At 34.8% G+C, this 16921-nt stretch overlaps 2 protein-coding genes across 4 annotated transcripts in view; one reads left to right on the top strand and one right to left on the bottom strand.

Moving 5' to 3' along the window:
* LOC129256690 (uncharacterized) overlaps positions 1-7870 on the top strand; it is an 82019-nt gene extending 74149 nt beyond the window's left edge. For both annotated transcript variants that reach the window (XM_064097733.1, XM_064097730.1), the window contains 2 exons: positions 3295-3485; positions 5356-7870. In XM_064097733.1, the coding sequence (XP_063953803.1) occupies positions 3295-3485; positions 5356-5487 (323 nt within the window). In that variant the 3' untranslated portion in view covers positions 5488-7870. The remainder of the gene's footprint in view (positions 1-3294; positions 3486-5355) is intronic.
* Positions 5682-12386, bottom strand: LOC129256087 (uncharacterized). Of its 2 annotated transcripts, none has more exons than XM_054894376.2 (4): positions 12094-12386; positions 10603-10823; positions 9860-10064; positions 5682-9187 (listed from the first exon to the last, which is right to left on the bottom strand). In XM_054894376.2, exons 2-4 carry the CDS (start codon positions 10783-10785, stop codon positions 8610-8612), a joined length of 966 nt encoding a protein of 321 aa, XP_054750351.1. In that variant the 5' UTR covers positions 10786-10823; positions 12094-12386; the 3' UTR covers positions 5682-8609. The 2 variants fall into 2 exon arrangements, with proteins under 2 accessions (XP_054750351.1, XP_054750352.1); XM_054894377.2 differs by having other exon boundaries at positions 10603-10798; positions 12094-12377.
* Positions 12387-16921: the final 4535 nt, after the last annotated feature.

Genomic DNA, 16921 nt, shown 5'->3' with positions numbered 1-16921 from the left:
GCGATTGACAACTTAGTTGCGGAGTGTGCATTCTCTTTTAGTGATTGCTCTTTGATTTTATTGTCACCACTGCATTGAAAATGAGAATTGCTTTTATGAATTGCAGTTCCATTCTTTTTATACATACGTAGTAATAAATTTTTTTTACAGAACTGAATTTCCATGAGATGCAGTCACGCTGACCCTGCTAATAAAATATTGATAGATTTTAATCTAGAAAAAAATTAATGCTGACCCATTTTAACTCTAAATAGAATATTTTAACACCATATCACATTGCTTTTATTGATTAGAAATCATCATCATCTTCGTTGGTGTAGTATATCTTGATATTGAGCCAAGATATATGAAAGTTATATTTTCTGTTTGATTTTATTTGAGATAAATCAAACATATATTAGAAAATCTATGATAGCTGTATTAATCATGTTGAAACAAGTGTCAAGTTTCCTTTCACTCAACACAAATTTAAATCATCTATTCACCTTAGACACAGTTATTCTGTATAACCAAAGTATCAAAGACTGTGCTTTCATTGCAAAGCAAAGCAAATACTAAGGGAAATTTGAAGATTTATCACAGATTTGTCCACTTTCTTGTCTTTGGATGGATGGGAGGATGGATGGACGGATGGATGGATGGATGGATGGATGGATGGATGGATGGATGGATGGATGGATGGATGGATGGATGGATGGATGGATGGATGGATGGATGGATGGATAGATAGATGGATGGGAGGATGGATGGATGGATGGATAGATAGATAGATGGATGGGAGGATGGATGGATGGATAGATAGATAGATGGATGGGAGGATAGATGGATGGATAGATGGATGGGAGGATGGATGGATGGATGGATGGATGGATAGATAGATAGATAGATAGATGGATGGGAGGGTGGATGGATGGATAGATAGATGGATGGGAGGATGGATGGATGGATGGATGGATGGACGGATGGATAGATAGATGGATGGGAGGATGGATGGATGGATGGATGGATGGATGGATGGACGGATGGATAGATAGATGGATAGATAGATGGATGGGAGGATGGATGGATGGATGGATGGACGGATGGATAGATAGATGGATGGGAGGATGGATGGATGGATGGACGGATGGATAGATGGATGGATGGATGGATGGATGGGAGGATGGATGGATGGAAGGATGGATGGATGGATGGATGATGGATGGATGGATAGATAGATAGATGGATGGGAGGATGGATGGATGGATGGATAGATGGATGGGAGGATGGATGGATGGATGGATGGATGGATGGATGGATGGATGGATGGATGGATGGATGGATGGATAGATGGATGGGAGGATAGATGGATGGATAGATGGATGGGAGGATGGATGGATGGATGGATGGATAGATAGATAGATGGATGGGAGGATAGATGGATGGATAGATGGATGGGAGGATGGATGGATGGATGGATGGGAGGATGGATGGATGGATGGATGGATGGACGGATGGATAGATAGATGGATGGGAGGATGGATGGATGGATGGACGGATGGATAGATAGATGGATGGGAGGATGGATGGATGGATGGACGGATGGATGGATGGATGGATGGATGATGGATGGATGGATAGATAGATGGGAGGATGGACGGATGGATGGATGGATGGATGGATGGATGGATGGATGGGAGGATGGATGGATGGATGGATGGATGGATGGATGGATGGATGGATGGATGGATGGATGGGAGGATGGATGGATGGATGGATAGATGGATGGGAGGATGGATGGATGGATAGATGGATGGGAGGATGGATGGATGGATGGATGGATGGATGGATGGATGGATGGATGGATGGATGGATAGATGGATGGGAGGATGGATGGATGGATGGATAGATAGATAGATAGATGGATGGGAGGATGGATGGATGGATGGATGGGAGGATGGATGGATGGATGGATGGATGGATGGACGGATGGATAGATAGATGGATGGGAGGATGGATGGATGGATGGACGGATGGATAGATAGATGGATGGGAGGATGGATGGATGGATGGACGGATGGATAGATGGATGGATGGATGGATGGATGGGAGGATGGATGGATGGAAGGATGGATGGATGGATGGATGATGGATGGATGGATAGATGGATGGGAGGATGGATAGATGGATGGGAGGATGGATGGATAGATGGATGGGAGGATGGATGGATGGATGGATGGAAATTTTCAGTATCCTATCTAAATTGCTCAGAACTGACAGACCTCCAAAATAGGCAAACACATAAACCAATTCAAGCAGAAACTTTTCACCAGATGCAGTATTGTTGAAGGCTCTACTGAATAGCTTTGTGCCCCCATCAGTGATGTGTAATTATGACCTCCCATGAAAATATAATTTATTGATCATACCATATGCATTCTATCTGCTAACACTATATATTGCTAAATATAACCTAAACACTTTCCATCACAATGTATACTAGTACCACATAGTTCTAACCAATATATTTGTAATATCATGCAAAATTCCTAAATCACTAATATTGTGAGACATAGTTTGTTGTTATTTAATTTTGATTTACCCATCATTATAAATCTGTCACTTCATAACTTTATAGTAACCTTTTATTCATTAATTTCTTGTGCTAGTACAGGAAAATTCTCAACCATGTGATATGATATGAATTGATTGATTATAAAGTAGTTATCTGGTAAATGATATCTCAGATTTATCATTTTTATATTGACTACTGCTGTTTATTTTTTTATCTACTTTTTTTTTTCTTTTTTTTTATTGGGGATGTAAATTGGATTGACTCCTCCAGACCTAGATATCATGAAAATGTATCCACTTCAAGTATTACATTGAACATTCTATCAAACCTGCAATATTGATTTTCAGTTCTATAAATAATATATAGCCAACAGTCTGTCTAAGGACTACCATAAATGTTGACACATGTTTGAATAATCGCACATGATTTTACATTACTCTAGACTTAAATGATATAGCATGTGTAATTGAAATTGTATTTGACATTCCCTTTATTTGATAATACCAAATTGATATGAAATCATGGACTGTGATCATTGTATTGATAAGTATGTAACATCTACCATTTAAGGATAGAGGATACAAATGGTTTCTTCCATGATCCTCCCAATGAAAGATTTTTTTTTTTTACAGTTATCCTTTGATATTTTATTTTAGAAAGACAGTGGTGCAGGTACAGATTATAGTCATCTGTCAAAACATTTGATTGATTTTCGATTATCCCATTTTATTTTTGACCAGCTATGAGATCTAAGTCATCTGGTAACGGTTCGGAGCGCCAGTCAAAGAGTCGAAACACCGTGACACCAGCACCCTCTACCACTACTACTGCTGGAGGGTTAACTTCCTTTCCTCCTAACTATAGATCTATTACTCCTGATCCTTACCAGCCTAATAATGAGAGAGATCGTATGACACAAAGACCTAAAACTGTAAGTCTCATTAAATCAGTAATTCATTTTGTATTCAAGGAATTATTCACTAAAGGGGAAGTTCTACCCTGACAAGAAGCTTGTTGTAAAAATGCAAAAAAGTATGATTAAAAAAATACTGATGAAAGTTTTTTTTTTAAATCCATCAGAGATTAAGAAAATTATTAGAATTGATTTGTGACATCATTTATGAGCAGCTGCCCTATGCTATTTAATATGAAATAGATAATTTTCAATTTTTTAATGGTTTGTGGTAACTAAATTTTTGTTTCTTTTCAGGAGCTGGTTTCAAATGATTTGTCTGTTGATATACTGAAGTTACAATGAAAAAAAAAAAAAAAAATTTGGAAAAAAATGACATTTGATTTGACTTTGTACTACATATGTTGGAAAGCTGCTTGCATATGACATCACAAATTTAATAAAAAATCAAATTTCTAATAACTTTGATAAACTTTGATGGATTTTCCTCAAACCTTCACCAATATTTTTAAAGGGGAATTAAAACTTTGGAACAAGTAGGCTTGTGTCGAAAAAGAAAAATCAAAGAATAAGAATAAAGAAAGTTTGAGAAAAATGAGACAAATAATGAGAAAGTTATGAGCATTTGAATATTGCAATCACTAATGCTATGGAGATCCTCACATTGGCAATGCGACAAGGATGTGTGATGTCACATGTGAACAACTTTCCCTTTGATGGACTATGAAATACCCCCAAAATGTCTCTTTTTGCTTTTTCTTATGGTGATACAAACTCTTCATTCATGATGTATTCTTTAAAAATCGTTAGTACACGCCCTCCTATAGAAAGAACACATGATTTTCTGATAGATGTAATAAAAGATGTAATTTAAGTGAAATACATACTAAAGTAATGGGGAGAGTTGTTCACAAGTGACATCACACATCTTTGTCGCATTGCCAATTTGAGGATCTCCATAGCATTAGTGATCGCAATATTCAAAAGCTCAAAACTTTCTCATTATTTGTCTGATTTTTCTCAAACTTTCATTGATCTTTTTCTTTGATTTTTCTGTTTTCACACAAGCTATCTTGTTCCAAAGGTTTCATTCTCCTTTAAATAGTTTTCTGCTATTTTTACCATACCTTTTTTGTCAGGGCAAACTTTCACTTGAAGATGACGTTCACAAGACATGCATGCAAACCGATTCTTGTATTAATATTCTACTGGAATGGGGGTAGTAAATTGGGAGTTGATGAGAGACCAAGTGCCATACAAAGAGAATCATGCTTCATTAATGGCAATATCGGTTCTCAAACAATAAATATCTATACTATATAGTAATTACCATGGGTGATGGTATAGGTATTTTGTGCATTAGGATACAGGCACTTTATACACTTTCTAGATTATTAGATATTATGTTTTGAGGGGAATAACCTAATATCTTTAGTGACAAAAGAAACAAAATAGACAAGTGAATTATGATCAGACCTTCATTATGGACTTCCTGTCTCCAGAGGTCATATTTCATGTGATTCTTTGCATCATATTTTACCTGTCTACAAAGACAACTTTATTTGTCTTCTGGGCCATCTCTATCCGCAGCTCACTTTACAAGGCAGAATCAATTTGTTTGTAAGCTCCAAATATTCCAAATACAATAAGGTCTACTTTATCACTTATTAAGGCCATCTTCAATGTGGAATGTCCATTAGACTTTGAAATAACATTGTAAGACGTTGAAATAACATTGTAATTTTTAACGATTTAAGCTCTTATTTCATGTTCTTTATTTTCATGTTACTTGATATTTTAATACAGTGCCCCAAATCTGTTAATTCTCTATCATTATTGAGTGAATTAGATTCTCCTTTTACTCAATAATTGTTCTTTATAATTACAGGTTGGGACAAGGTTACGTAATCGTATCGCTGAGCAGCTTATGACAGATCTGACACCTGATAGACATGAGACTATCATGCAGCTACAGGCCATAGAACAACAACACAACATCAATACTAAATATAAAGTCTAAAAATATCAAACACTTTGAATTTCATTTCTTCAATAAATGTGACTGAATCCTTCGAACCTCTAATATTTGAAAATTCTTTGATTCAACAAATTTGTATTGTATTGTCTCTTTGTGTCACTCTAGTTTGACACCATAAACAGGTTCGCACACCAAAGTATATATTTTATATCCTATAACTTCTGCCTTTATTGAGATATATTATAAGGATTTGTCTTTCAAAGGAGGTTTGGCAGGGTCTTATTTTATTTCAATCCAATATTTTTTTTTTTTTCACATTTCAGTTTTCAGGTTCAGTTCTTAAATCAGTTTTAAAAGATTGTTGATAAGTGAACATACAGTTGAGTCTACCCAAGTCAAATCTATAATGGGGCATTGCAAGAAACTTACGATCAATTGCAAGTCTATTTTTGATCCCTAAATCAATCATATGTCTTGCAGTTAATTGAGAATTAGTGATTGATTGCTAATCTGCTCCTTGAAACAAGAAGTTTAATCTGATTTGCTCTAATTAACGTTGATCTATCAGTTGTAAAATTGCAACAGAATATTTGCAATTGATCGCAAATATTTTCTTGCAACACCCTCTTAGACCCTCAGAAATCTGTTTTACTTTAATAAAAAGATAATAATGCATGCTTTCCATATTCTAGTCTGATAAATTGCCTTGGATAGTATAATTACTATACTTATAGAATGTTGAGTAATTATGCAGATTTATGCAAAATTGTGTGGTAACTTATTTTTCACCTAGTATTATTCCCATCTCATTTATGATTTTAGAATGGAGTAATGTTCAACTTTGGAAGAAAAAAATAATGCTTCAAATGAGTCCATGATATACAACCCTAGTAATGTAAAAAAAAAAATGGAAAAAAAAAAACTCAAGACTTGTTGTTGGCATCACCTTGTATTATATTTATTGTATTTTAAAAGCATTTGCTATAATGAACATTATGTAATGCAATTGCTGTTTAGAAATTTAAATGGGTATTGGTGTGTTAGCTTTATTGAATGTGTGAACTTCAGTTAATCATTTAAATGTGATGTATGGTGTGTATTCATTTGACATTCCAAGGTTAGACTTCATTAACACTGCATTTCAGCTCCGTCCATTATGAAGACTTTGACTATATTATGTGGTATATCTCTATTATTAATTTTTATGTAAAATATCATGAATGAAATACTAACACATCCTTCAATCAAGTGAAGATATTCCGAACTTCCAAGATTTAAACAGAGAACAAAACAAAAAGGTTTTTTTTTCTGTGGATACATATGACATTATTGTGCCTTTCATCTAATCACTTTTATCCATGTCATGACTTGCAGCCTATAAATTGAATACAATTATGCAAATTTAACATGGTCATAAAGATATATTTTTAAAATGTATGTTAAAACTAGTAAACACTTTGTACAATAAATATATTTTCTTTGGTTTGTTTTGAACAAAGCCTGTTTTTATTTTAGCAAATTAAATAAATCATGGATGATTTTACAAATCTATTTGAATTTTCTTCAAGAGATAAGAAGAAAATATTCCACAAAATATTTTGTTGTTGTTTATACTTATATACTTGATTTATACAAATCTATTTAAAAAATGGTTTAATGAATGTGTATGTGTATATGTGGAAAGTATTTTGTATGAAAATGTTTATTCCTCACTGAATGCTAAATAATTTTGTCATTTTAGTATTTTATGCAATTGATTTTATGATATGATTGAAAAGACAAATTGCATTATGACAGCAGCTGAATAGCTTGTGTATTTATCCTTATAACAAAGAAAAATGTATTTACTGTGTTGAATTAGGATGATAGTACACACTAAAGCAAGAAAAGAAGCGAAGAGTTTTTCATTAGATGCAAAGTTTATTTTGTTTTCATGTTAGTCATTACAATGAACCTTTGATCTTGACTTATAACATTTGTTTGTTTTCCAACATTGATACAAGAATAATAAAATACAAACATTGTGATGATTATTCACCATTGTAAACAGTTGCATTGTACCTTAAAAGCTGTGTAAACACTGTTATCTATAATTCTTTATATTTTGCATCCATGTCTACCAACTTAAGATGTGTGTGATGATTAACAGAACATTTACATGTATGATATATTTTATAGTATTGATACCTTGTCCAATTAATTTCTTATCGTTTTGAACAATCTTTCAATCATGTAATTATTACTAAAAATGTTTTACTTAAGTCCATTTCCTCTGTTTGCTGTGTTGTATGAAAATATTTGTAAATAGAAATATTGTTTGTGTGTAGAAAAGTGTATATATTTATTTTTACAAGGAATACAGAGAACAAAAGAATCATTGTACTATATATTTGAAGTGAAATAAATTATGAGAGGAAGTAATATACATTCAGTGAGTTCTGTTTACATATGTTATTGAAAATTTAAGGTGTTATTTTTCAAAGATACAGATCAGAAACATATAAATACTGTATCCCTGTTTTAGATCTTAGTTTCTATTTTAGTACTTTTGGTAACTTGCTGTGCATTAACACCTCTAAAGCTCCTGTTTCTCTTCTAATATCAAATTTCTTATCTCTTCATGTCAAAGCTCTCCCCCCCCCCCATTAATTTTACTTTTCTTTCCCCTTTAATTCCTTTAGCTTTTGACCCCTCTTTAAATGAAAATAATTATTATAATAGGCTAAGAAATACAAGAGATTATGTCCTGCTTTTTCACACAGTTACTTTCTGTAGTTTAGAGTTTAAAGTTTACACAAACAATTACTTTAGTGTCTAGAATCAGTCATGCATACATACTCTTCAATCTTCTTCAAAAGAGGATGTCATTAAAATGCATCATTGTCAATTTGAAAATATAAAATAGTATAATGAAACATTAATTTTTTCTAAATGTTTCAGGGATCCGTAAAATTTGCTTATTTAAAAGAAGGTGAATATTAGTAGGAATATTACTGTACATTATTTCCATTTAATAAAAACACACCAAATATGCAAGATTATAAAAACAAAAATATCAAAAGTGAAAGGAGTTGGGGAAACTTAAGAGAAAGATGAGTACGAAGTATGAAGAGGATAACAAATAATGAAAGAATAAGAAAAAAAGGGAGACAAAGGGAACCTAGCTAGAACATATTAATGAACCAAACTAGCAACAATGATGGGATGAGAACCTTAACAGATGACATCATGATTTTGGTTCCACCTGTACTACAAAGCTCTAGAGGTTCCTTTGGAGTGCAATTCTCTGTCACATTGGTTACTATCAATGACAGACGAAATTCCGTATTATTTGCATATGAACATGGTCCACAAGTTGACATATCACCACAAAGATTATCAGGAGTACACCATCCATATACACCCACAAAATAATGACCAGGATAGAAGTCAAGGTCATCATGATTCAAGGTAACACTGCGGACGTCAATGGAGGCTAATTTCCAAGCATGACTGTTGATGGTTGGTCTTTGAATTGAGCGAGAAACAATGAGCTCAGGATAGGAATAGGTTGTTGGACATGTCGAAGGATTAATGCAGTTTTCCAATCCCACAACGATATTGGAGCAGGTTGATGGTACACAGAAGCGATAGTACTTGTAGTTTTGAGCATCTATGTTGTCTGTGATTTGACCATTATATGATACTTCATCATGAGGATGGCTCGATGTTACATGCTCTGCTAGCAGGGTAAACTTGGCAGCTAAAACAATAAATAAAATATTTGTTGAGAGAGATAACATATGGTAGAGTCTAGAGAGACAGTAGAGTAAGTGATGGACCTTTCAGTCGAAGATGAGAAATGCTTCTGTTTTACGTTGTTTTACTTTTTTTTCAAAAATTAAAATAGGCAATATCTCACAATTATGATTATAAAATTATTTTTTTGCATTTAAAATCTATCTATTTTAGTATTCTGGAACTAGTTCACAAATGATAGAAGGGAAATAAAGAAGCATATATAGATGCTTAGAGTTATAAAGATTATATATTTACCCCAAAACAAACATGTTATTGAAATACAAAAATACATAGGAACAATCGGTTTATAAATGAAAAAAAAATGAATTTATACAATACATTTGGAATAAATTAATTTACTCGCCCTAACCACTGTAATTGAATTTGGAGGGGAACGGTTATCCTATATAAGAATATTGAAAGGTTTTCATGAACTATATGTGTCATTATGATGATTCTCTTTTTTCCCTTTAGTCGGCATAAAAATAAGGGTTCCCTGAACTAATAAAGTGATACGATAATTTCAGAAACTATTTGCTAGTATGTTACTTTCCTAAATCATGTTGCTCGATATAGATAGAAGATAAAACCATTGCTCAAATTGCAACCATAATATGATAGAATATTTGCTTACGGATATTGCCTGTATCGACATCTGAACCACAATATGCAAGAACCCCGATGTAATATGTCCCTATCACATACTCTGGATCCCAACTAGAGATGATTAGACTCTCAGAACCCCATTCATAAGAAGACCAAGCTAAACTTTTAAATGTTGGGAATCTATCTGGTCCTCGAGATACGTATAGGTCAGGTTCCCCTTCAGCGTGGTTCACCTAAAATTAATCAATCAAATCGAGATCGTTTTCATATTTTAGCGACTAACCCACCTGGTGGCAGTCTTCAATTATTTATTTATCTCTTCGTAAAAAAGATCTAATATATTTTTAATGTTTTGATCGAAAACATATATTTAAAAAAATATTATTTGTTTCTTTGCGAGTTTCGATCTCTTAAATTTCTATCATTCTTCAATTAAATTCCCAAAGCAAAGCTTTATACTGACAGAAATATTTCAATAAGTAAACAATAATTCATTTAGTATCAAATTTCGAACCTAATGCAGTAAATGTTCGTTATGAATATGATAACTCATAATGGTGATGATGATGATGATGATGAGAGCACATGCAGTATACATCTCTCTGAAGCACAGACACCTCTTCTATTGCATTTAGAATGTCTGCCCTCTTTAATAAAAATGAAAAATTGATGTTTCAAAAACAGAGAATTAGCAATTGTCTGCCCTTTTTAAACAAATATTACAAAAAATGACGTGTCGCTGCATGAATAAAATATGTGTATAGTGTTTACCTGTATTTTTAAGTCTTTGCATGGTTCAGTAGCATCAACACGGAAATATTGATATTCATTGCATGGTACAGTATATTGCTCTGTCTCTACACCAAGACTCAACTGAACATGTTGTCCTGAGATTGATATAAAACAGCTACCAAAGATGACTGTCACCAGCAGTAAAAGAGAAACGTGAACCATGATCGATCAGGATCTGAAAGAAATCTCTCAAAGATAAGCTTAATGGTCGAGGAGAAAGAGAAAATGAGAATAATATATCATAATCATCAAAGTTCACATCGATCCATACAGAACGACTTGAAAAACACGAACGGGATGGGCAGTGGCGTACCTAGGATTTTCCACAGGGGGGGGGGGGGGGGGGGCAAAACCGTCCGCCAAAAAAATTGACAAGCAAAAAAAAACAAAACAAAAAAGGTCTTCAATCACAAATAAAGGATTTCGTACCAGAAAAAAAATTGACAAGCAAAAAAAAAAAAAAAAAAGTCTTCAAGCTCGTCAGGGGGGGGGGGGCAAAAAAGTCTTTCAAGCTGGTCAGGGGGCGCCGGGGGCAAGGATACGTCCTTTGCATGGGTGGCTCTTCAGGGGGGGCAGACTGCCCCCCCCCCCCCCCCCGTGGGCCCGTAGGTACGCTAGTGGGGATGGGTCAGCTGGGTCAGTGACATTTTTCAGGAGCGATTTTTAAAAAAAAGTGGAAAATATACGAATAGAGGGAGAGATTATTAAATTTGACTTTGTACCCCACCTCCAAACACCTATTCCCCGGGCCTATTCTTTTCAAGATAACCAGCAATTTCACCGTGAAGCGAGACACCTTTCTTTGTTAAGATCTTGATTTCACAATTGAATATTTTTTTAGAGAATATATAGATTATTTATATATATATATATATATATATATATATATATATATATATATATATATATATATATATATATATATATATATATGTATACGTGCCATTGTTTGACTTGTTGATAAACAAATTGTATAAACTACCGTGCATTATATAACAAATCCTATTTTTCAAGGGATCTGAATAAATAACCCAGTGATTTCAGTTAAGATAATTAACAAAAGAAACATACAATAGTACTGTCAATACTCATCCCCATATTCATTTAAAGTAGGCCCACGAACACATACACAAACATACCCATTTATGAACAAAATTTCATGACCGACAATGAGACAAATGTTTATAGATCACTTATTCTGTTTTGAAATAAATAGAATGAGAGCTTCAGACATTCGAGCTACAATTATGTAATTGGTCCCTGGTCATGTATATATATATTTTTTTTTTCATTTTCTGATTGGGTTTATTTTTTTGCAAATCCTATAATTAACACGGAAATTGTCATGGGATCATCGGGTATAAATTAAGTTATTAGCTATACCAGCACCACATTCTTAATCAAAATGATAAATCACACAACACACATGCATGACATGGCACACATTCATTCACAAACTATAGTACCCACCTTGATTTTCAGGACGCAGGCCTGTTGGTCTATATAATTCCCAAATCGTCGTATCTCTACAGAGATAGAACTAAGATCTCTTTCAGCTTTATTTGCAACGATATTGTGAAAAATTTGTATAGGTTTCCTTTATCTCCGAATTTTGTTATTAGAATAATATTCAGATTCAACAAGCTAAAGTTACTGGTCCATATCGTAAATGTCAAGGTTATCGATCTTTCCAAACAGAGCCTCCCATGAAACAGAGTACCCACCCCAGTCAAGAATCCCAAGAATACAATGGAATCTGATGTACTTTGTTCCCTGAACTATCGTGACTCTCCTAATCTGTTAACAGCCGATATTGCATCATAATTTCTTGTGGAATGATACCCTACTAAAAAAAACCTTGGTTGGTTACAGAAATAAGAGAGAATGTTTTATTGTTTAAAATATTTTGGTTGGTTGGTTGGTTGGTTGGTTGGTTGGTTGGTTGGTTGGTTGGTTGGTTGGTTGGTTGGTTGGTTGGTTGGTTGGTTGGTTGGTTGGTTGGTTGGTTGGTTGGTTGGTGAGGTTGATTGTCAAGGTCTCATTATATGAAGAGACTATGATTCACCGGTTAAGACTTGGAAAATGTATATTAAATCATTATCTGTATAAATATAATCAACATGAAATTGTCAGGTCCATGAGACAATAGAACATTTTCAGTTCAGTTTCATTTCATTTCATTTATTTTCAATTTATGACCCGCAAACACTATACATGTTGATACCATTCAAAATAATGTAACACCGAAAGATGCAGATCGAGTTATTCATTTCCTTGTGTCAATGCTGAATGTAATGAACTAAATAGTAATACAGCTATCGGTTGCAATTTGAGCTTCCAAACCCCTTTCAAACCTAATGTCTTATATTGAATCCTATGATTCTGCTTGATTGCATTTATATATCTGTCATTTGTTTGCATTTTATCAACTTGAAATGCTGAAAATAAAGGATCAGTGTTTACAACTATTTTCTTGATCCCATGTGCAGTTTAAAATATGCATTTATTTTCTCAATTATTTTAGTATACTATATACCCACTTAATCTTTCTGATGTATCATTATCACATCCCTCATCAATCGGAATTTTATTTGAAGATAAAAAAAATCCCGTTAACTCATCCAGTGGCTGTATAGTTATGAGAATTATGCTCTCTATTCGATATTGTCTACTTCCCTCGTTTGTTATATTCCTATACCTCTATTTCTATGCCCCCCCCCCTACAGCTGCTCTCTCACACTTCCTCCCCAGACTCCACTCTTTCTCTTGACTCCCCCCCCCCCCCCTCCTCCATGCTCTCTTCTATTTGTTTTCTCAGTGCTCCCTCTCGGCTCTATCCCTGTCATTCCTTTGGGTTTTTTCTCGCTCTCTTTCTATTTAGTTTTCTTCTGTAAAGTTCATAATCCGTTGATACTTCTTGATATATAATAATAGTAATGTGTAATTTGAATATGTTGCAGGCCATTTAGCTACTGTGTACAGAATCAATATGTTTTTAATCATTTCATGTAAATCATGTAATTTGTATCTGCTTGCTCCAGATTTTGATGAATAAATACCATTATTATCATTGTGATTAAAAATCACAATTCATACATAACAATTGAGGAATTGTAAACCATATACAGGTAATCGCTAGAGGGTATTCATTTGTCTCGCAATCTACTATGGTCAACAAGGAAATTCGTGATCACTCTCGCAAAAAGTGTTCACTAGCTTACAAGTTCACGAGCTTTCGAGTGCCGCTGCAACTCTTTATCAAGTGACGAAAATTATCTGATAACGTAGTCTACGTTGAAATTCGTGATCACTCTCGCAAAAAGTGTTCACCAGCTTACAAGTTCACGAGCTTAGACTACGTAGACTACGTTATCAGATAATTTTCGCCACTTGATAAAGAGTTGCAGCGGCACTCGAAAGCTCGTGAACTTGTAAGCTAGTGAACACTTTTTGCGAGAGTGATCACGAATTTCCTTGTTGACCATAGTAGATTGCGAGACAAATGAATACCCTCTACACACTAAGAAATAAAGGTTCAAAATTGAACCCCGAAAGTTTGATGCAAAATCAGCACCCTATGGGTTCAAAAATTGAACCCCTGATTTGGGGTGCAAAAATTGAACCCTGCGGTTGGGGTTCATTTTTGCACCCTGCGGGTTCAAAACTGCACCCCTAGGGGTTCAATTTAAAATTTAGGGGTGCAGTTTTGAACCCGCAGGGTGCAAAAATGAAGCCCAACCGCATGGTTCAATTTTTGAACCCCAAATCAGGGGTTCAATATTTTTGAACCCATAGGGTGCTGATTTTGCATCAACCTTTCGGGGTTCAATTTTGAACCTTTATTTCTTAGTGTGTAGCGATTATTTCAATCCGCAATAATGAACCTATTTAGCATATACAGGTATTACATATAAGTCTTTCACATAAAGGCCTTATATGCCCCTATCATTTTATATGAATTGAGTTTGACAAACATCTTCCCCTAGGAAATTAAAAACTATTTGCCCATATTTGTTAACAAAAAAAACAAAAAACGATGAGATTAGATCATTGAGATACAACCACAGAAATACAATAAATTCGTTGGATACAACATGTATATTTTTAACTTAGAGTTCGTAGAGATTGCATGATACAGAAGCGGATCTAGAGGGGGGGTTGGGGGGGTTGCAACCCCCCCCCAAAAAAAAAAAAAAATCCGGGGACCATTTTTTTAAATCTTATCTTTTTTTTTTAACTTGTAACTTTATTTTATTCTATTTCTATGTATTTATTTCATTTATTATTATTATTATTATGGCAACGACCTCTATACCACTGTGGGAGGGGGGACACCCCCCTCCCACACCCTCCCCCTCGCTCGCTCCGCTCGCTTGGACTCGGTCGCTACGCTCCCTCGCATACCACCCCAACCCCCCCTTTATAAAAAGCTGGATCCGCCCCTGATGATATGTACCCCCACCTGCAGGGGCAGATCCAGCCTTCGCCAATAGGTGGGGGGGGGGGGGCGGAATTTGTTTCAGCCATATTTTCCCCGATCGGCCGATCGAAGATGATTTTTGTTATTTTCTTTGAAGGGGTAGTCCTAATAGTCACTTCTTAGCTTTATTCTTATTGTCATGTTGGGATCGGTAATTATAATTTAGAAGGGAAGCGTAATGAAGAAACTTTGGAGAAAATTATACAGTTCAAATCACTGGGTATTTAATCATCAGTTACAGTTCACAATTTGAAGTATTAAGATTCGGATATAACAAGAGACGATGAATATAAAATAATTTAGAAGCATAAGATTGAGATTGTGAAGTTCAGATAATATTTGATGGACGTCTAAGTCTTGAAGTCAGTCAGTCTACATGGATGAGTGTGGGTCTAGTATTCTACTGTATACAGAGGCGTCGATCCTGGGGGGGCAGGGGGGGCGATCGCCCCACCAATGAAAATATTGGGGGGCAAACATATCATTTTGCCCCCCCAATAATTCCGGATATGCATTAAAAAAAAACAAGATTGTAATGTTCAGCAAGCGAGATTGAGATACACAACTCGTTCTTTATTTAAAATCGTGCTCAAAATGTCCGCTTTTCAGATTGGAATATAAAAATTTTCAGCTCGCGCTTCGCGCTCGCATCATTTCTGTAGCAAAAACCCATACTTTTCATGATTAAATTGGTGAATGTAAATGTCCCATTTTCAGTTCTAAGCCTCAAAAGAACTGCTTCAATTTGCAATCATCTTTTCTTGGATATATAGCTTGTTCTTTATCAAAAACGTCCAGTAAACTGTCATTTTTTCAGATCGAAATATCAAAATTTTCAGCTCGCGCTTCGCGCTCGCATCTATTCTCTTTTAGATACAAATCTTAATCATTGGTACCAAAAATGCTTAGAATATCAAGTTTTCAGCTCAGAATATAAAGAAATTTGAGCTCACTCTCGGCACTCGTACTATCTGTGTAGTGAGATACGTGTCTGTGTCTCATGAGTCATACATATATATAGATATATACATATATATACATATATATATATATATATATATCAGAACTCTTTGATTTATATATATATATATATATATATGTGTGTGTGTGTGTGTGTATATAATATATATATATATATATATGTATGTGTGTGTGTGTGTGTGTGTGTGTGTGTGGGTGGGTGTTTTGTACGATCGAGCGCCTTTGGAACGTTAATGATTTCGCCCCCCCAATCTGAAAAATGGATCGACGCCCCTGACTGTATATATTCTATGTCTCTAATAATCAAGAAGTCTTATTTATATCATTAGTTTTGGGGGTGTAACAATTTAAGGTGGGAGACTGGGAGTGATCTAAACTTACTCTGATTAGTCTACAGGTAACTGTCTATCAAACTTTCTCTGGTATAAGGGATGTGGTGATGCTCTGTGCATTAATAGCTCTATGCTCTGTGCAAGTGACTGGGGCTGGACGTGTGAGTCATACTGTTTAGAACTTATGTTCCAATTGAAGTCAGCCGACGTCACTGGTGGTTGGTCTTAACGGTCAAGGTTTATAGGAGTTAATGGGAGGTTTTGGGATTCTTAGATATGGGAGTTTGTAAACAAGAAAAGGTGAATGATTGAAAGGATAACAGGAAGTTATAGACACACTACATAACATTATAAATCAACATAAATATATATATATATACACACTAGGAAATAAAAGTTCAAAATTGAACCCCGAAAGGTTGATGCAAAATCAGCACCCTGTAGGTTAAAAAATTGAACCCCTGATTTGCGGTTGGGGTTCATTTTTGCACCCTGCGGGTTCAAA

This window comes from Lytechinus pictus, chromosome 3 (assembly GCF_037042905.1).
Source record: "Lytechinus pictus isolate F3 Inbred chromosome 3, Lp3.0, whole genome shotgun sequence".
NCBI lineage: Eukaryota > Metazoa > Echinodermata > Echinoidea > Temnopleuroida > Toxopneustidae > Lytechinus > Lytechinus pictus.
The sequence above is the reverse complement of the archived record's forward strand: the minus strand, read 5'-3'. Positions and strand labels throughout refer to the sequence as shown.